The sequence below is a fragment of the Aplidium turbinatum genome, chromosome 9, assembly GCF_918807975.1.
Source record: "Aplidium turbinatum chromosome 9, kaAplTurb1.1, whole genome shotgun sequence".
In the NCBI taxonomy this organism is placed as follows: domain Eukaryota; kingdom Metazoa; phylum Chordata; class Ascidiacea; order Aplousobranchia; family Polyclinidae; genus Aplidium; species Aplidium turbinatum.
Genome location: NC_137480.1, coordinates 3,110,574 through 3,130,898, shown reverse-complemented (window position 1 = coordinate 3,130,898; position 20,325 = coordinate 3,110,574). Strand labels below are relative to the sequence as shown.

General features: G+C 39.2%; 2 protein-coding genes across 3 annotated transcripts in view; one reads left to right on the top strand and one right to left on the bottom strand.

Moving 5' to 3' along the window:
• LOC145777234 (uncharacterized) overlaps window positions 1–5,742 on the top strand; it is a 29,952-nt gene extending 24,210 nt beyond the window's left edge. For both annotated transcript variants that reach the window (XM_082588561.1, XM_082588560.1), the window contains 4 exons: window positions 85–224; window positions 3,154–3,228; window positions 4,415–4,573; window positions 5,386–5,742. In XM_082588561.1, coding sequence (XP_082444687.1) covers window positions 85–224; window positions 3,154–3,228; window positions 4,415–4,573; window positions 5,386–5,487 — 476 coding nt within the window. In that variant the 3' untranslated portion in view covers window positions 5,488–5,742. The remainder of the gene's footprint in view (window positions 1–84; window positions 225–3,153; window positions 3,229–4,414; window positions 4,574–5,385) is intronic.
• Window positions 5,743–10,965: 5,223 nt separating this feature from the next.
• Window positions 10,966–20,325, bottom strand: part of LOC145777679 (carbohydrate sulfotransferase 9-like) — a 30,192-nt gene continuing 20,832 nt past the window's right edge. Inside the window, exons 6-9 of the mRNA XM_082589116.1 lie at window positions 17,169–17,284; window positions 16,123–16,314; window positions 14,419–14,559; window positions 10,966–13,016 (exon numbers count right to left, since the gene is read on the bottom strand). Of these exons, the coding sequence (XP_082445242.1) occupies window positions 12,662–13,016; window positions 14,419–14,559; window positions 16,123–16,314; window positions 17,169–17,284 (804 nt within the window). The 3' untranslated portion in view covers window positions 10,966–12,661. The remainder of the gene's footprint in view (window positions 13,017–14,418; window positions 14,560–16,122; window positions 16,315–17,168; window positions 17,285–20,325) is intronic.

Here is a 20,325-nt window from a genome sequence, read left to right as displayed (position 1 = left end):
TGTCAGCATTGTGCCTCTTTCTGTACAAACGAGACCGGTATGAAGTCCCACATTGAATGTGTTCTGCATTGATTCCAACTTCAGGCAGCGATGGATCGGACCACTTGATGTGCCGTGCCAGATTTGCGTCCAACAGCCAGGACATGACTATGCTGCGAGACCACATGACCTCGGGGCGCAGCGGATTTATCTTCAATGCGAGCCAGCTAACAATAAGATTCATGGTGAGAGCTGATGATTAGTGTTTAGTTTACCGCTTGTTTTGTAGTCAATGTCTTCTAGTTGCCTTTCAGGTCATGTAAACTGTCCGTCCCGATCTCTCGGTTAGATAGGCGCACTTCAGTTGTTTCATCTCGCGGGAAGTACAATCACCCTCCTAACCACTCTCAACACTTTCAATCGGCATAAAATCATAAAAATTTATAAATTTTGCTTGACTTGGAAAAATCATAAAATAGGCATAAAATTTAGACACAACCATAAAAAATCATAAAATTTAGATGTGGTGGAGAACTGAGCATGTAAAAATCAAAAATTTTGTACTGAGCTAAACAATTTGACCATATTAAAATAATGTAAAGTATAACAAGCTTACAGTAGCCTATATTATGTTTTCTACTTCTACTCACAAGCTGTATGTTTGCTTTTAGACCGAGAGCCAGGTCGATTTATTTGACTGTCTGGGTCAGTAAGGTTTGACAAGTGTTTCTAGACTGAAATTTTGTGTAGATTTCAAAAATAAACCTCTTACTTGCACTAGCCTGACCGTTTTTGTCATATTAAGCATTTTCCAAGATGATACCTGTCAATATCGCTATATCCGACTAAGGGTGCACCATTTGCCCCCGACCTTTAGCAAAAAGCCTGAACTTTTTTTTGCTTATGGAGGTTATCTTAGAAAAAAGCTTTTGCAAAGTTTCATTTTGATTGGACAAAGTTTAACCCCCCCACCCGGCCATTTTCTAAGGAGACTAACGGCATTTTCTTCACATTATCGCCACTAGATGGAGCTGCTTACAAGATGCAACTGCATATTTACTTTGGAAACATACCCCTCTTGATTCTGCATAATTTAAAAAAAAAATTATCTGAATTGGCCAATGGGAAGCAGAAATATGGGCAGTTTTGTACTCTCCCCTAGCGCAGTACTGCCTCTAGTGGCCAAAACATAACAACAATTATCTCCTTAAATGTCCATCCAATTGAAGCAAAACTGGTGTCTAACCCCCCATTTTCAAGGGTGGTGAGTTAATGTTTGCTGCTAGTTTTAAATATTCTATCCACTAGGTGGCAGAAACTTGCTTTTCATAAGTTTAAGCTAACGTAACCGCTTGGACTTGACTTCAAATATGCAAAGTTTCAACAAATGCAACTCATTGAGATGTATATCATTGAAAACAAACAAAGAAAGAACAGTGCAACATCTATTGTAATTGTGATAGATATTGTACAGCAATAACCTTACACGAATTTCACATCATGAAGGTCACACAGGTAATGAAACAGTAAACTCGCAATTAGATTGTGAGATACCATGACGCTGAATCTATTTTCCTATTTCTTTGGTTTGGTAATTTTTTTCGGGAATTCTCTACTACTTGTAAAATGTTTTGATATCGTTCTTCCTTGAGAGCAGTCCCATGAAAATCCTGGACCAGTTTGACTCCTCGCTCTGCTGTGTCATTAACCACACTGATGTTATTCACAATTGTTTTTGCAATTTTGTAAGTCTCATTGTCATCCCAGCTTTCGATAGGTTCACTTAAAAATGCTGAGTCAATTTTAAGATTTTAAAAAATGACCAAGAGTCTTCTCCAATATAGTCCTGGAGATCCCTGGATGTGTCTGCTGGGAGTTCAGGGAAACAAGGTTTTCCAAATCCAGAGCCAAACCTTTTGTGCACACACCGCCATTTTTAACTAAGATCATTTTTTGTGCCATCAGTTCTTTGGTTGAAGTTTTCACACTCTAGGGGAGAGTACAAAACTGCCCATATTTCTGCTTCCCATTGGCCAATTCAGATAATTTTTTTTTAAATTATGCAGAATCAAGAGGGGTATGTTTCCAAAGTAAATATGCAGTTGCATCTTGTAAGCAGCTCCATCTAGTGGCGATAATGTGCAGAAAATGCCGTTAGTCTCCTTAGAAAATGGCCGGGTGGGGGGGTTAAACTTTGTCCAATCAAAATGAAACTTTGCAAAAGTTGTTTTCTAAGATAACCTCATAAGCAAAAAAAAGTTCAGGCTTTTTGCTAAAGGTCGGGGGCAAATGGTGCACCCTTAGTCAGATATAGCGATATTGACAGGTATCATCTCGGAATATGCTTAATATAACAAAAACGGTCAGGCTAGTGCAAGTAAGAGGTTTATTTTTGAAATCTACACAAAATTTCAGTCTAGAAACACTTGTCAAACCTTACTGACCCAGACAGTCAAATAAATCGACCTGGCTCTCGCTCTATTTGGCGTGATGACTTGCAGTGAATGTTTTTCCGTAATTGCTTCTTATACTTAAAATGTAAAAAGAAAAAAATTAAACATAACAAAACATCGATCTCTGATGTACAGTAAAATCATAAAATTGTTGATTTTTTTTGGCATAAAATCATAAAAAAAAATCTTGAGTGGGACCCCTGCACTCCGGGGGGAGGAGGAAAAATCTGTCGAACACTTGTTGTTCCGATGTCCGGTACTCCTGGTAGAGTGGTACTCTCACCATATCAACATGCCTCTCGACAAACCCTGTTCAATCATCTGCACACCTACAGTGCATCTAAGGTCCAGCATTCACCCGTTTACAACAAACTAACTATGATGCAACAAACTAACTATGATGCAACAAACTAGCTATGATGCAACAAACTAACTATGATGCAACAAACTAGCTATGATGCAACAAACTAACTATGATGCAACAAACTAACTATGATGCAACAAACTAGCACCAGCTTCATTTTGTCAATCTTGATGACCGTCTCTGCGTCTACAAGTATACGAAACTGCTAGGATTAACCTTCCAATTAAAACTTTCTCAGTCCGAGGATAAAGATTCCTTCAATCAACTTGTATTAGGCCCCAAACAGGCATCAAAAAGTTATAAAACAGGACTCGGCACCAAGTGTTTGTTTTGTTACCAACATATTGATTGTTTTAGGGGTCGGGACTTTTTCATTTTCGAGTTTCTTTGGTTAGTGGGTCCTCCTTTTGCAAATTACAAGACGAATTTCAGGTGAGTTTGCGAGTTAGTCGGAAATTAAACTGTTCCAGTCACCAGAGGTAATTGAAACAGTTAAGGTTTTGAAAACGTTGGAAACATGAGTTTGATGTCTGTGCTTTGGGCTCTGCAGTTTCTTCTCAGATTAACTATAAGCATTCCAACCATTTTGCGTCTAGGATACTTGATTGTTTTGCAGCTACGGTGGTGTTTTGTGTAAACGTCAGCATTTCTTTTAGTTTTAACCTTGGTTCATTTAATGCTAAAAAACATGTTGAAAATGCTACGGGTAAAAGGGTCATTAATATTTACATGAATTATCATAATACCTCTAGCGTGGGTAACCTAAATGAAAGTATTAACACTCACGTATGCTTTGTGTGAAAGATAAAAAGTTGATTTAAAATGTGTCAGTTGCCAAACGTCGATAAATACGGTGCAGTAGCTTACCGTGGAACAGCAAGTTATTCGATCGTAGAACTATAATGGAAAACTTTACCGTAACAAAAGTGAAACGTGCTGGGAATTGTGCAGGTCTAAGCTACAACCTGTTTCGCATGATGCAGTAACATAACTGCAGACCTTTAAGCTCCTTTGTTTTATCAGCGACCAAGCATGGCCTACCATGAGCTTCCTTTCCAGGGGCCAAATTCTCACCCTCGGGAGCCAAAAATATACTGAGAATGCGTGTTTTTAAAATCCGTTAGACCGTTAATTAATATCGTGTGTTTGCATTCATTCAGGTAAGAATAAGGCCCTGAAACATATTTGCAGTTGTGTCTAAATGCACTGCTTCCCAAGTAGATGTAGAGCTAGTCTTCCAGAGCATAGGGCGATGCTCACTTGCTCAGCCTTGTTGCGAAACTTTTACGAAGCAATATTTCTCGTGTGCGACTGTGCGTGTGAGAGACTGTGCCTTGTTTATGAAAAAAAGTTGTAAATGCGGGTGAAGAGAAAAAAGTTTCAAGTAGCCTACAAACTCAAGTGGAGAAAAAAAGTTTGAAATAGTACCAAAGGAGTGAAGAAATGTTGCTCGTAGAAGCCGGCGACCAAACATGGCCTGCCAGCGTGGTAGTTTTGCAGGCCATTTAACAGCTTCTTGGCGGCTGTGGCTCCCTGGAGCTTAAGAGGCCTAAATGAGTGCTTTGTGAGCTTATTGTTATGATCATGAAAGCCTTATTCGTGGTGTCTTCCTATCCAGGTGTATGTCTTTAATCCTCCTCTTCCTTTCCCCACCGGCACTATCATCCGCGTCACTGTATCCGCACTCATGGGGGTTATGCTCATTTTTATCTACACAAAGTTTGTATCTTCTGAGGACTCATCAAACGATGAATTGGAGGAGGGAACCTCTGAGCAGGTTAGATTTTTTTATCAATATTTTCAGAAAATCATTATATGAGTTTTTTTTAACCTACATTGTTGATGATATATTTTTTCACTGGAGGAGTGGAGGTGTTCTAGGAGACGCAAATCATATTTTCTTGCTATAGCAGTTTACTACGCTTTTATGTATTGGCACTGACTGTGATGGTGACATATTGGAGAGCTCCCGATTCCTTTGGTTTTGAAATAATGAAAACGCATCGAGTAAGAGGTAGCCTATACTGCTGCAGAGCCCTGCGTCAGCGTCTGTAAATTGTCCTAATTGTTCATATCGGCTAGCTTCCCTAACGCTGGACTCCGCCGTGCTGTTCTTAGGGGTTTTACCTATAACAACCATGGAACATAGTGAAGCACAAGCTTGTGCTGCCTCGTGTTCAGATTATCCGCATCTTGGCTCATAAAGTTAATCTTTCTTGATCCCGTCATCTGGCATTAGCCCTCCTCCTCTTGTCAAACAATTCCTATGCAACTTCAAAGCGTTTGGTTAGATATTTCTTTACTGCAAAGATAGCGCACTCTTAGACGGAAAAAAGGGACTTACCTTAAGTCGGAGTGATCCCAAATCTTTGATCAAATTTCACAGCCAGCACGTAACACGAAATCACTTAATTTTAGTTGGACTTCACGAGCTCGGTTATATCATTTCCACAAAATGCCAGCGCCTGGCAATGTTTTAGTTTTGGATATTCAAAATTTCAATTGCCTCGCTGTCCCAATATGCCCTGCCACTTTACCTCCAAGCCACGACAAGTGGATGCTTGCTCATGACTCGCTTTACTCTTCTAGAGAATCGCTATGCGACACATCCCTCGTAACACTTCGATGGTATCCGGTGTTGATGTGGAGTACATACAGAAAAACCTGACCAGCAGTGGAGTCATTTATTGAGTTTCGTGTTGTCTTGACGTCGTTACAGTCACGCATTATTAGGTGACTAGTTATTAACCATCATCATCATCCGTTTGTTCTTTCTTCAGTGGATGAGACCTAGCGTTTGTACTGGATACTGATATCTTCAAAAAAGGAACGACGATACCTTGCAGTTAAAAGGACTGTTGACACGTCAAAGCTTGATTTTATTTTAAAGTGTGACAGTTGTGTGAATTTAGAATGTTTTTTGTTTTATAAAAAAATGATACTTTGGTTCATTGTTTATGGACTGTAGAGTTGGATAACTCACTTCAATAACATGATGCGTTTTGCTGGTGCAAGTTAAGCTAAGTAAACATGGTCCTGTGTTTTGCCATGCTAGACAGGTAGTCACTACCTGGTCTAGGCCCCTGAAGAAGTCAGTCGTGTCTGATTGACGAAACGTCGGAATAAAAGCAGATTGTCACTTTATACATCTTGTGATAGTTTAGTTTAATATGCGCCAGTAGAACGCATCATGTTGTTTAACTAAATGCCTGGTGAACAGCCTCATTCAATTTTCATCACTTCAGCTTAATTGCACTCTCAAGTCAAGAGTATTAAATGGAAGACGTTTTTTCGATCAGAGCTCTGGAGTCGGGCGAAAATACACGACTTCGACTCCTCGATTTATAACTGGCCAACTCGGCTCTAATGTTGCCAGATTTTTTTTATTTCTCTGCTTTTTGATGTTTTTAAATTTATTTTTACTTATGCTGTGATCAAAATTAAAACTGTGGCTTTCACAGGAATTAACAAGAACAAACATTTTTAGTTTCTGGTCAAGTTTTAGAGCGCAATACGGAGAACAAGAAGCAATATTTAAAAAAAGATTACAAATAAAACTTTTATTGTTTATCGTTTTGCACTAAGCTTGAGTCGGCCTTTTTTAGCGACTCTGGACACTTCAAAATCCCTCCGACTCCTGGTTATGATGTGGTTGTTAGGCCATGCATGGCAGAGGTGTACGAAGTGTCAGGTTTTCTCGAGTCCGAAGTATGAGGCTCCAAATTCCCTGCTGAAATACTGTATTTTGGGAATGTTGACTCGACGATCTCAAATCCGACCCCAAACACAAAACATAAATCAATCCAGATTTTGTGTCGCCTTTTACGCATCACATTTTCCTGTCCCCAGTCATAAAAATGAAAACCATATTTTTAAATGAAAAAAATACTGCTTGGAAAATGAAATCATAGAAGTTGACTACACAAAAGTAAGAACTGCGCCAAGCAAAGCGGAAATATTTGGATGTTTTTTCATGAACTGGCAAAAAATCAAACTCCGACTCCTGTTTTTGCCAAGAATTTCAGACTGCGACCGAAAACTGAGACCATGGCTCCTGTACACCTCTGATGTATGGACAGGAGGATAGAGGCCGGTTAGTTTGTTGACTCTTCTTGTATCACTCACGCCCCATTGCTGTTGGGGCTTAATTGGAGGCAGTGTCTGGTTGGACGCGAAGATATGAGCAGCATAGACTTTCAACCGGTTGGTTGGTTGGTTTTGAATCTGTATCCTCGGACTGACAAAGCCTTGATAGTTTATTCCTGGTAGTTTCGCATACTTGTAGAGGATCTTAACGCAGGACCGGTTACCGAGATTAGCAGTGCTGTGTTAAGGGGAGGGCCAAGGGGGGCCCGGGCCCCACCATCTCAAAAGGGCCCACAAATAATAGACTTTTGCGTTTTAGTAAAGTTTTTTTTGAGATGCTAAAGTTCGCTGCGTGTATTTGTCCATTAAAAAGATGATTTAGGTCTTATTATACTAAAACATCTCAAATTTGGGCCCTTACTACACTGAAACATCTCTAAAAACACCATTACTATCTTGAAAGAAAGTTAAAATGCGATAACGTTAGTAACATGATCTGCAGAAATGTATTTAACATATAACAGGTAGGATGCAATTGAATATGTGAATTCAAGGCCCAATTGACACAAAGTGTTTTTTCACAACTGTTTTAATTATTTTGGTCATTTACTTTTGTGGTGAAACTTCGATAATGAATATATTGTTACCAGATGACCAAATCTGAATGAAAAGTAATAATTTCTACAGTTTTGGTGTAATCCCCAGATTTTATCTGCGTGGTAGGCCTACCGCACGGCAAAGTTCAAACAGTCAAAATTCCGTGTGGTGTGGTGGTATTATCGCGTTGTTACCGCATCCTCCATTGGCAGAATTTGTTTATTGGAAATTGTTAACACTTTTAGCTTTCAATCCGAGCAAAGGTGTAACTAAGAAATGATAGACCTGTGTTAGTGTTTACTTACACTTGTGTTGTTTTTTAAACTGGTGGGAAAGTCTATTGAAGTGAACCACATTTCCATATAGGTGCAGTGAAAGTATAAACAACACTATAGGGCTGCTGGACAATAGAAGGCCCAAAATTATTCTGACTCCGGAGCCTACAAAGGGTTTAGGGGAAGGTGGGGCAAAGAGGGACATTCAAATTTCTCCTAAAATACAAAATTAAAATAAAAAGTTTTCATCGGAAACTCTGTTTGAATGACTGGTGTCGGATGTAAATTGATTTACAAAAAATGATTTGAGGTGACAGCGGTTGTTGATAGTCGGTTTTGCACCAAAATTTTAAAAAGCTGAAACAAAACTTTTTGAGTTTTATGAAGTGTTGCGGGGCGAAATGTTTCAAATGACAATGGCCAGTTATTACTGTAATATTTGAAGTTTGTGATGATATGTTTTGTTAGGTCACGGGTTTGAGACAAAGCAAGCTAAGTTAATTTTTCCTAATGGACTAGCCTGGGGCAAAGAGGGACATGTAGAATGGGGCAAGCAGGGACAGTTGAGGTGTATGTATATTACCATTACTGTTTTAATATAGACCCAAAGTCAATCTTGCCTGTGGCTATACTTAGGCCTATAAATAAATAAATGTACTGAAGCAGTGAAGTGATTGTTTAATGTCTTGGTTGCAGTTGGATGGTGATTTCAATGCTTGTAGCCTAAGCCTAGACCATGGGTTTAGCTTATTATAATCATTAAACAACTTATATTTGTAGGATTTGATTTTGATCTATTCTAACAAATTTCTTGGTTTTGAGCCCTCAATATTCAAAAATTTAAACCTCAAGGTAAAAAAGAAACTGTCCCTCTTTGCCCTGGATGGGGGGGCAAAGAGGGACAATTTTCAAAAAATAAAAAATTGCAATAACTCAGCCATTGCTCAGAATTTTCTGATAAAGTTTGATTTGGAACATCTATGAGTTGTTGCAGGCCTGTGTATAAAAAACAATTGGGATTTATTGAATTTCCTAAAATATGGCTATTTAAATATTTTTGTCCCTGCTTGCCCCACCTTCCTCTAACACAGCACTGGAGATGGGCAGAGTGAAGTTTTCCGATTGTTAAAGTGATGTTGCCAGGAAATTATTCCATTCACTAGGTGCCGCTGGATGGAGAGCAGTCCTAAAATGCGTTGTTCAAGGGCAAACCCCCAGAGTCGAACCAGCGCAGAGTGATCTTGAGCCGGGCGCGTAACCACTGAGCTAACGAGGGAGACTAAACTAACCGTGAGACCAACCGCTGTGTGTAAATCTTACTTGGACTGTGGAGCCCTTTTCTTCCAAATAGTTGTGCAAATGCACGCTGCGTGCACAGTCTTATTCGACTGTGTTCTAACATAGGCTACTCAAGTACGGTACACAAAATGCTTTTTCTGCGATATTGTATGGAATTTCTACATCTAAAAAGAAAAACCGCTGAAAATTAAGAGAAAATTTTATGTTGTATCTGTAGGCTACAGTTAAAATTTGAGATCGTAGCCTATAAACGATAATTGGCAAAGTTACAAGACTATCAATGGTGTAAAATTTATTAAAACACCTTGTATAAAAAAAATCATCAGATGATCAAACAACCTAAAATGTAGCTAATTCATCAGTGCTTCAGGTCCACTCTTTTGGAATTTTCCAAAATAAAACGTTTTTTTTTTGCAAAAGCGACTTGAGCAAAAAGGTGCTCAGCTGACCCACTCTCTCCTACCTACTGTACATATTGAAGTTTAACTACCATGCAAGAAGCACTTTAAACATAAAATCGCTTCTGGTAGCATCGAATCAGTCTGAGTATCAGAAGATTTTTATCATAATATTTTAGTTAGGGAACGTTCAAATATTACGTAACGCTTTTTTTCCGAATTTTTGACCCCCCCTCCCCCATGTAACGCCAACGTAACGCTTTTTTCAATCCCCCCCTCCCCCATGTAACGCTTTTTCACTACGAATTTATCACAAAAAACTACCATTCCGTACTCGAAAGCGTTACGTAACGTTTTGCTTGAACCCCCTTCCCCCCGATGTGACGCCAACGTAACGCTTTGCATAACCCCCCCTCCCCCTCGAAGGCGTTACGTAATATTTGAACGTTCCCTTAGCAATAAAGTGATACACTGCTTCGAAGATCCCCTGACTAGCTGGAAGGTCCCACATGGCGCCATGCATGCTTTTTAACGTAGCGGTTCTTAATGACATATTCATCTGTTTTAATAATTTCTGATAAGCTGCATTACTAATTTGTTTGAAAAAAGCACTGAGGAAGCGCCAAAGATTATAATTTAAGATAGGTATTTAAAACAGAAAATCATACAAAAGATCACAGCAAAGCTGATTAAATGATTTTTAAGTCATAAATTGAATTGGTCTGAAACAAAAAACATTTAAAAGAAAAAATTAGGGTGGAAGTTTAAAGGTTACATTGGTTTAGGAAGCCCACATCTTTACCTTGGAATAACCTCTGGACACTGTCTCCAATAATAAAATTGTGAAGTTTCAAACAGTCCCTGCTTGCCCTGTCTTCCCCATAAACTATTCCAGCTACAACTAACAAGCGATGAACTAGAGATACTTAAGACTGCAACGACTTATTATCAAACTTTTATTAAGAACCGGCGGTTGCTCGCTTAGAACCGACCGGAAACGAATCAAAGGACGCCGTCTGGGCTGCTCTTGGTAAGCAGGACTGGCGATGCTGGATGAACCGAACGCGGCGCTAAGGCGCCCGATGCGACGCTCATTAGAGCCCACGAAAGGTGTCGGTCGATCCAGACAGCAGGACGGTGGCCATGGAAGTCGGAAACCGCCAAGGAGTGTGTAACAACCCACCTGCCGAATCGATCGGCCCTGAAAATAGATGGCGCTCGAGCGTCGGACCAAAACGTCGCGTGAGATCGAGAGTAAGAGGACACGGCGGAAGGTGTTACAGGCTGGCGCGACCCCGGCCAGAGCTGCCACCAGTGCAGATCTTGCGGGTACCGGTACGGTAGTAAAAAATATTCAAGTGAGAACCTTGATGACGACCAAAGTGGAGAGAAGCTCCAGTTGTACGTGGTGCAGCGGTAGTCTATCTTTGGGAGATCTCCCGCTGGCCGAACGGTTGGCATTGCTATAAATTTGGTTTTTCAAGTTCTATTCCACTCTGCTAGAACAACGGTACACCAATTTTATTACTTGCATATATATTTATTTGCATCAGACTCAAGATGGTCCATGGGATCGTCTTGAGTCTAACACAGCCAGACTTTGTAGTACGATATGCATTTGTATACTTCGTAAATAAATAGCATGAGTAAATTGCACTCTTTACGTTTTTCGTACCATGGAAGAGAACGTAGAAATTAATCAACGTTAACAAAAAGAAGTCAATCTTTTTAGGCCACCAACCTTCAGGTACAATAATTGTTACCACAATAATCATACGAGATAATTTATAACTTTTCTAACCAACCTTGTTTCATGCTTTCTATACAGCGGTAACAGCAATGATTTAAATAAAAACAAAACGTATCGCTAGGCCCGATTCCTATCCGTGAAGAGTTAACTATACTCAGCAATGGGCATGATCTTAAAGAATGCAAGTGATCTTGAAGATCACTTTTACTTTGGTGATTTTGAAGAACAATAAGATCAAAATCACTTTGAAATTGAAGTTTAGCCTACTTACTGGACAGAGGCATTTTTTTAGAACTCGTAAGTTAGCTTACTGTACAAAGCAATTAATGGCCGAGACCAACATTAAGCCGCTGTTAAAACCATATGTGTCCAAGAAAAGTCGATTTGAAGTTCCAATCTAATTTGGTCAGTGTTGCTATTTCAAAATTATAAAAGTTTTCCATGTTTGTCTAAATAAGTCAACATCCGTTATGGTATCGGTACTTAATGTCGATGTATGATAAAAATTGATTCAATTGCGTTCACAATTTTATTTTGTAAATTCTAAAACAACTGCTTGCTTTCTTTGGCCCAAAAAGTTTAGAATGGCAGTGCTAAAAAAACCGGACTCCGTAGACGACTTTGGTCACGTAAAGAGGTTATTGCAGTAAATTAACCAGACCAATAATTGTTTAGGGTCTGAATATAAACAAATATATTAATTATGAAAACATAGCTCATGCTGCTTTTTTGTAAAGCTTTTGTTTGGAGCGGTTTATCTCACAGCAGACCTCTAAACATTTTACAACTGCAGAAAACAGTTTCAAGGTTGCCAGATGGGTAAATGATACATTGAACATTTATAGCCTACTGTATAATCAAGTGAAAGTAGAAAATACTTAGTAACACGAATAAAAACTTCTCGTACGAACCAGACATAAATTTGGTGAAAAACAATGCAGTTATAGGTGTTTCTAAAATAAAAAGAGTAAAACTAATTGCAAATTTTGTGACTGTTTCAGTGCTGTATTTACTCTCGTTGTTGGGTGTGACGTTGCGATTGTACACAAACTAATGATAGGCCTAATAACAATAGTCACTAACTATTACAGTTCTTTGGCCAGCGATCGAGTAGTTAAAAGCAACCACCTTTAATCAGTTTGCTTATAGTAATTTTTTTTGCAACATTATTGATCAAAACTTCATTTTATCAAGTACACAAAAAGTGATCTTGATCTTGAAGATTACGTATTCTTGGTGATCTTCAACATCGCCAAAACTGGTGATCTTGCCCATCTTTGTTATGCTGACCTCCAACATTTACAAATAAAATTAAAAAAACTTTGATAAAAATTTACAATGCAACCTTTTATATTCTATAAACATTCTTTCTGACATCCAGGCAAAAAACTGAAGGACAAATCTATAATAAGTTACATGCATAAAACTAAATATAGGTTACATTTGTCAAAAATGTAACATCAATATCCATGATAAAGGTAGGGGTCGTAGTTGTAAAATAAAAAGTCTTTTTGATATAATTCCCTTAAAATTTGAACGTCTGTTTCAGGTATTTGTTTGTAATATTTTTCGGCCACTGAATTACGACCAACTGCAGTTTTTCTACTTTTGATATGAATATCTTCTGTGGACGAAACGTCTGACTTTGAATGTTCTATCACATAATCGATCATACGGTTTGCTTCTTTGGAAAAGTCATCGAACTTTATGATGTAAGCATAGTTGAAAGTACAAGGGTGACAAAGCATCACTTGTGGCTTCCAATGTAAGTCCAAACTTCCGGCTTTCCCACTTTTGTATACTGCAATCACATGCCTAAACAGGTAAAATATGTTATTAGGCTACCTTTATTGAACGCAGGAAGGTAGCCTTGCCTCCCTAAAATATGTTTTAATACCATTATGATGTCATTATGATGTATGTTGAACGACGTTTGCCGTCTTAAAACTTTCTTTCTTGATAAGTCACTGATTGAAAACTCAGTGACTTGTCTAAACTTATCAAACCTAAGTCACTAGAAAAACTAACCTAACAATTTTAAAGAGTAGCCTCTACACGATAAAATACAGGGAGCCTATAAAGCGACTTAATTATTGGAGTAACGTGGTCAAAGTATGATCGGCATAATATTGTGACCATAATCAGCTGAGAACATTTTATTGCATATTTGTAAATGCATCAAGTTTGGTGTGAAGTTGCCCTGTGTGGTTGTTTGCACCATATGGAGTGCTGCACAAAACCTTTTTTTGTGGTAGTCAGATGTTGTATGAAAACCGCACCTCCAGTGGCAAACCATTGAATCTTATATATTTATTGCAACACTAACGCTTCAAACATCACACACTGGCTTCAGTCATAGTTAATAAATATACCTAGTTCGCCAGCTTCCGTTGTTTTAAACTCGGCACGTACGCCCTCTGTCGGCGGTTAATACGTTTTGCTGACTCAGCATAACTACTAGAGAAAACCGGTAGCAAACTGGCGAATTGAATGGTTGCAGTTTTAACTATGCTTCAGTGCATTGTCTTGAGATTAATCTTTGCAAAAAGCTTTCGCCCTGCTTTCTCAGCGGGGCAACCATGCACTTCTAGATACAAAGTTGCCCTCACTTTTATCCTGTCGGATTTCGTGGGGTGCGATGGACTGTTTGTGGAAAGTCTTCACAACCAAAAGTATTACTTATGTACCAATGGTTGCTTAGTTTCAGCGTTATACACCATTTGCTTATGAAAGTTCAGACAAAAATTTACCAATTGCTTTGGTCGACTGTTTGCCTGTGTTTTGAATGAGTAGGCTAATAGATTTTGCAATACGCCGCAATGTTTTAAAGGTACCAGTCTGTTTTTCTTTACCCTTGCCCTACAATTTGCTTTGTTAAGGGGCGGTAGCATAACGCTACTGTTGGGCATATAATTCAATGCCTAGTGCAAATCCAAATACTTGCCTAACAAACAGATCAGTGGCCGAGTGGTTTCGCCTTCGGCTCTGGTGCTGGTAGATCTGAGATCGATTCCAGGTCGGGTCAAACCGAAGACTTTAAAAACGGTACCGATTGTGTTCTTTCTTGAATAACGCACTGAGAATGAGTCGGGTAATAATGTAATGACATTGTAAACCTGATATTAAATTGAAAATGAGCCCTGTCGCTAAAAGACCTTAGCTGTTGAAGTGCGACAATAAATAAATCCATAACATTATTATTATTATTATTACTTGCCTAACAAACTGTGGGAAATATATATGTCCAGTCTTCAACACGTGAATGTAGTCAAGAACTTCCTCTTGTGAAGAAGGTGATAAGTTTTGAAATGTTTTCAAAGCTTTGACGGCATCCAATGTCATCTTCACCAAACTTTGGCTTGAAAAATAAAACGAAAAAATAATAATCGTGTGACATATTAGGCCTACGACTCTAAGACATCAAACTTTTCTGTAAAACTACTTAGCCCACAGCCTCCCAGACAGCAAAGCTGCCATTTTTACATTGATTCAGGTTCGGAAACTAGTAGGCTATAGTTTATTAATAAATCTTTCGTCGCCATAAAGGCGGCTTTTTCAATATCTTATTCAAATAAAGTCCTGTAAATTAGGTGGTAACTGAACTTGGTGATATGCAGACCACAATGGTGGACATACAAAAAATGCAAAAGCAGCTTTCGAAATCATAAACGGTGTCAGTCAAAATTTTGACAAAGTGAAGTTTATATCTACACTTTGTGCCGGGTGCAGACAATAAATCAGATAATTTTCTTTGCCACATCAATCCGTGTTGATGCTCAAACGTACCCTCATTTCCTTATTTGGAGTTATTGAGCAAGAAATTGGTTCTCAGAAAATTATTTGGGAAGTTTTTAATATAACCTCAACTAATGAACACATTTGGTGTCACCACCGACTCACCGAGTAGTTTACCCACTGTATATTAATGTGTGTGTTGTAGGCCTATATCGCGCTGTAGTTACGGCAACCATCCATTGCTCTCAGCGCTTTACCAAGTTATACTGCAGCGTGCGTTGTAAATGCTATTTTGAGTTGGAGTGAGTGCCACTTTCTGGCGAGGGTTTTCCAACCTCCGTGGCTTCTCTTGTACTTAACTTTGTTATGATCTATTATTAAGAGCTTGCTGATGACTTTTCAAAATTTTATCACTACTGAAACTCTGTCTTCTCGAACTGGCCCATAAGTAAAACCTGCCTTCTATACCATCTCCTATTTAATCCCATTCCATGCCCTGCTCATCGGTTGCACGAAGCAGCTCAATACAATCACAGTTTCTCGGTCTTTAGTTTGGTCTTTCATTAGATTTAGCTGCATTAGAAGTTTTTTATTTAACCGTTTATTTACTTTGTTGAATTGACTAATTCGTCTTAGGCATAAATGTATTGTAGCTTACATGTCATCGCCACTCTCTTCTCCGTTTTTCACACATGACATCAGTTTTTTTGTCAAAGATGTTTTTTTCTGGGACATTTTAAAGTTTTATACTTTTAATACCACACCAAATTGATAATAAAAATTTTATTGCTCCCACAAGGTGCCTTCTTTGGTATTTCAACTCTCAAGGTTTGGAAACAAATACCACAAGATTTGATGTTGATACTTTTTTAAAGCAAACATCAAACGCCTCAACTATTAAATTGTTATGTGGGAAATAAAGTAATCGCTATGTTTTGTCATTAAACCAACCTTCTGTACACGAGTATACCGCATGTTACAATTGTTTGCACCACCAATTTATTTTTTACTACACCGGATAACTTCCCTTACTTGACTTGCCACAGTCTACCATAAAGTTTCAAATCTATGTCTCAAACCAAGGAAGAAGATCTGTTTAGTTGATGAAACAACACCACGCTAATTCAGTTTCAAGTGCCTACATACAACCAACATAGGGTTGAAGGTTAACACTTTACAAACTTACTAAGTACCAACTCCATGTAGATATAAATGAGCTTGTCTCCTCGCAATTGGTTGTCCCACAACGAATGGATAGTAGGGGTTGTTTTTTTCAAACTTGTCAATATAAGCGGATACCAGCCTTTCCAAGGGATGACGTGCTACAAGAAATGACGTATAGTTGTCCACTCGAAAGCGTATTTGTTCTTTTGAAAGACTGAAACGAAAACAGGTTCATACACTCTCAATTTATTTGTTTCTTTGTTATTGTCACGATTTAGAGGGATTGTGAGTTTGAAGTTGTCTTGCTTCGTTTCTGAATGAGTCTTTGTGACCTCATTGTAGCCATTTAGATGTAATTATGCCACAAGACTTGAGTTTATGACAAAATTTACTCCACTGGTAAGTTTCATATAATTTTAAAGCCGACAACTATATTTTTATCTTTGCACAGTATTCTAGCCTACATCTAATAAATTCGACAATCGTGATTACATTTTAGCAGTAAGCACTGAGATAAAAGTACAGTTTAGTAATTTTCAACGAAGCAGCATCCGGCAAATCAACAAAAAATCTAGTTTTTGTAGCAAATATCCGTCATCAGGTCTGGCAAAAGAATAACTCGGGTCCGGTACCATTGAGATGGCCTCCAATTATGACACTTCTGTGAAAAGCGCACTCTTTCCAACGAATATGAAGTGGTTTCTATAAGCTTCCTAGCCCATCGGAAAAGTTACGACCAGTAGCGTAAACAAGAAATACCAGGGAGTGCTTTTGGATCCGAGCCCGAAATGATTAATTTTAGGGGCCCGACCTTTCTGAGAGAGAGAGAGGGTGAGAAAAATTTTATTTTGTCTGTTGCAAACTTGGGGAAACCGCAGCGTATTCTTGCGATGTATTTTTTTTAGGCTAGACACAGTTTCCTTAATTTGGGACACGAGGATCTCATTACCTTCTCAATGACCTTGATTACGAGCCCCTAAAATCATCACGAGGGCCTGGGTCCAAAATTCCACTTTGGATCTTACCTTGGTTAACGCTACTGATCGATTTATACTTGCTATTGCTTACCGAACAAAACACTCGTTTCCATACTGTCTGCAAGGACTCCTCTCTGGAATTGGATACTTTTTTAAGTAGGTATCGTCGAGACCAAGCAAAACATCTTGCATTGTACTACTTGCTGCCTGGAAAATAAAATGTACTTATTTTGAGAGGTGGCACTTCCTAACAAGGGCGCGGGAAGTAGGGGTGCTCAAGGGGCTGCAGCCCCCCCTAGAGAAAATTCAGCCCCCCCTGGAATTTTTAATAATTGCTTCAGCCCCCCCTAGAAAATTCTGACAATTTAAGGTAGGCCTACATAACATAATTTCAGAAATTTTTTCGAACACTAATTGCTACGATGAATCGAGTTCCTGTTACGTGTCGCGCTCATCATTTGCAATAAAGAGTCGTCAATCACAGGGAGCTATACCTCTCAGTGGCGGTGCTAGCCACCTTCCCTACTAACACGGCGGTACATCGTTTATTCGACATCATTCTGCAATATTTACATTTCATGCGTAGGCTACTTCTGAACATTACAATAATACATGATATTGCTTTGTCAAGTCTGACCGACATGACAGAAGATACCGTAGTGCAGCGTTTCTTAACCTTTTCTGACTTTAGCACCCCTGTAAACAGGCCTGACCAGTCTAGCACCCCCTAACTATTATTGACATAAGACTACTACAGTACCGACCAAAAGTTCAGTACAGGCCGAAATTTTAACATGCCTTCAGATCGCTGGAGATATATTTTGTGATGAAGTCTCTTGTTGTTTAACAAACTGAGCAGTTGTTTTAACGAAGTTGAATCAGGATTTGGTATTTGGCTTTCATTCACCAACAGAAATTCAATTATAACCATATGTAAGTAATCAACTCTCTTAAAACAACAGCACCGTTTGTTAGGCGACAAAATATACAAAATATACCGCCAGTAATCAAATAGCATGTCAAAATTTCGACGCCGCCATTAAACTTTGGCCTGCACTATTGAAAGGAAAGCGAAGTACAAATTGATCATTTTGTTTATTCTTTAAAACTACTGTCGTCATTGGTGATAAAAGAAATAGGAAAACCCGAGAATAGTAAAAGAACATGGACAAACTTAAGCATATTTAAGTTACCCAGCTGGGTATCTAGTTACACATGTATCAATGTGATTTCTGTTGTTGCTTATGTGTGACCAATTTCTCTATTCGAGGCTTCGTGTTTGTCAAAGCCACTCTCATATCGTGGAGCAACCCATGTTGAAGGCGGCTCCGGCCAATTGTTTTCATTTGGAGCATGGTGGAGAACGCCTTTTCACACAGGTAGTTAGTCGGAAATGGGACGATCAATTCCATTGCTGCTCGTGCCAATGCAGGATGTGCTGTCAACTGGTCACACCAGAAATCAGCAAGCGGAAGGACGAAAGTTTGTCCCACAACTCTGATTCACCTGCATGTCAATCATAGCTCCTCCTTTAGTCTAATAGCCTATGATCACTCATGTCTGCCAAGAAGGCTGCTGTATCCACTCTGGATACTTTGCCATGGTGGTTTCTAGAAGCGAGAGGTGAGCAACAATATTACAACAAAACACCCACCAGATAAGTTCGCACAATCTACTCAGGATCAATTTGAGTATTTGACTGGGAGATGACTACAATGACAGCAAATCATGTAGGCTACTTCGAAACAGCAATCATTGATATGACAACTGCTGATACTGGCAGAATAACAAAAAAATACAGAAAATTAAAATGGCATTTTTTAATATTATACTGCATGCATTTAGCACCCCCTACAATCTATTCCAGCACCCCCAAGGGGTGCTAGCACCCCCGGTTAAGAAACGCTGCGTAGTGCAATGAGAGGAAACGCTCGTGCAAACATATTCGGCTTGGTAAAACAAGCACGCACGACGCGGCTTTATTTTGCGATTACCTGCAGCGGGGAAGTTTTTCAGCCAGCAGAAGCCGTTGCAAGACAGCTCCAAAGATCTTTGCTTCTTCAGCTTTGGAATCAATCACCACTCTCCGCGAACGGATCAAAAATCTCAGAAAAGATGAATCCGTTTCCAAGCTTATGGAAGCAGCGAACGTCTTTGCGTCTGTCAATAACCTAAAGACGCCAAAGGATCCCCGAGTGAGAAAAACTCCAGCAAGATTTCGAAACACAGAGGAATCGGATGCTTTGTCGTCTGCGGGAGAAGGAGCGTAGAAACGGCAATACATCGAAGCCCTTGATTTGGTTCAAGCTGAGTTTGATCGAAGATTCGACCAGGCGGATCTGCTTACAGCAGCCAACAGAGAGAAGGTCTTTTTGATCTATGCAAACGGTGAGGAAAGATCTGATACTGAGATCAGCTTACCCAATGCCATCAGAAAAGATAGCCTAAAAACGGAACTTTGCCTACTTTGCTCAGCGATGTTGTAAGTGGAAAAACCGCAAACTCCGTTCAAAAGGTTGCTGAGATACTATTGCAACTAAACCCTCAAACACTAAATCTTTTCAAAGAAACGCGAAAATTCGTGGAGCTCTGCTTTTGCCTCTCGGTTTCGGTTGCATCATCACAACGTTCTTTTTCTGCTCTAAGACGCCTGAAAACGTGGTTGAGAAGCTCAATGACACAAAAACGACTTACGGTAGGCCTACTCATCTTGCGTTGATGCTTGTCCACCAAAACATTTTGGACACTGTTGATGTCAAAGAACTTATGACACAGTTTATAGAGAAAACACCTGAGCGAAAATCAATCTTCGGAAGCGCGTGAGAGCTCATTTCTACAAACTGTCGTTTTCATATAACTTTCTAATTTGTTCGTTTTCATTTTTAATTTCCTGAACAGCTGCTTTGCTGTTTGCCGTTCTTCATTTGTTACAATTTGCAATGTGTGTGTTTTAGCGTCGTTTTTTTTTGCACAGGAGGAGACCGAATGCCCAGTTGTAAATGTCCCCCCATGTAAGGGGGGTCTGGGGGGCGAAGCCCCCCAGAAGCTCACAACACTACGACAGCTTCAGCCCCCCCTAGAGAAAAATACTTCCCGCGCCACTGCTTCCTAACAGGCTGCTGATGGTAGTTCTCTTTTTTCGGTTAGGATTCTTGGCCTACACTACATTAGTCAATAGCTATGAAATCCTCCTTTTACGTCGATTGTGCGGTTCAATAATTTGATTCATTGCAAGATTTACATCACAA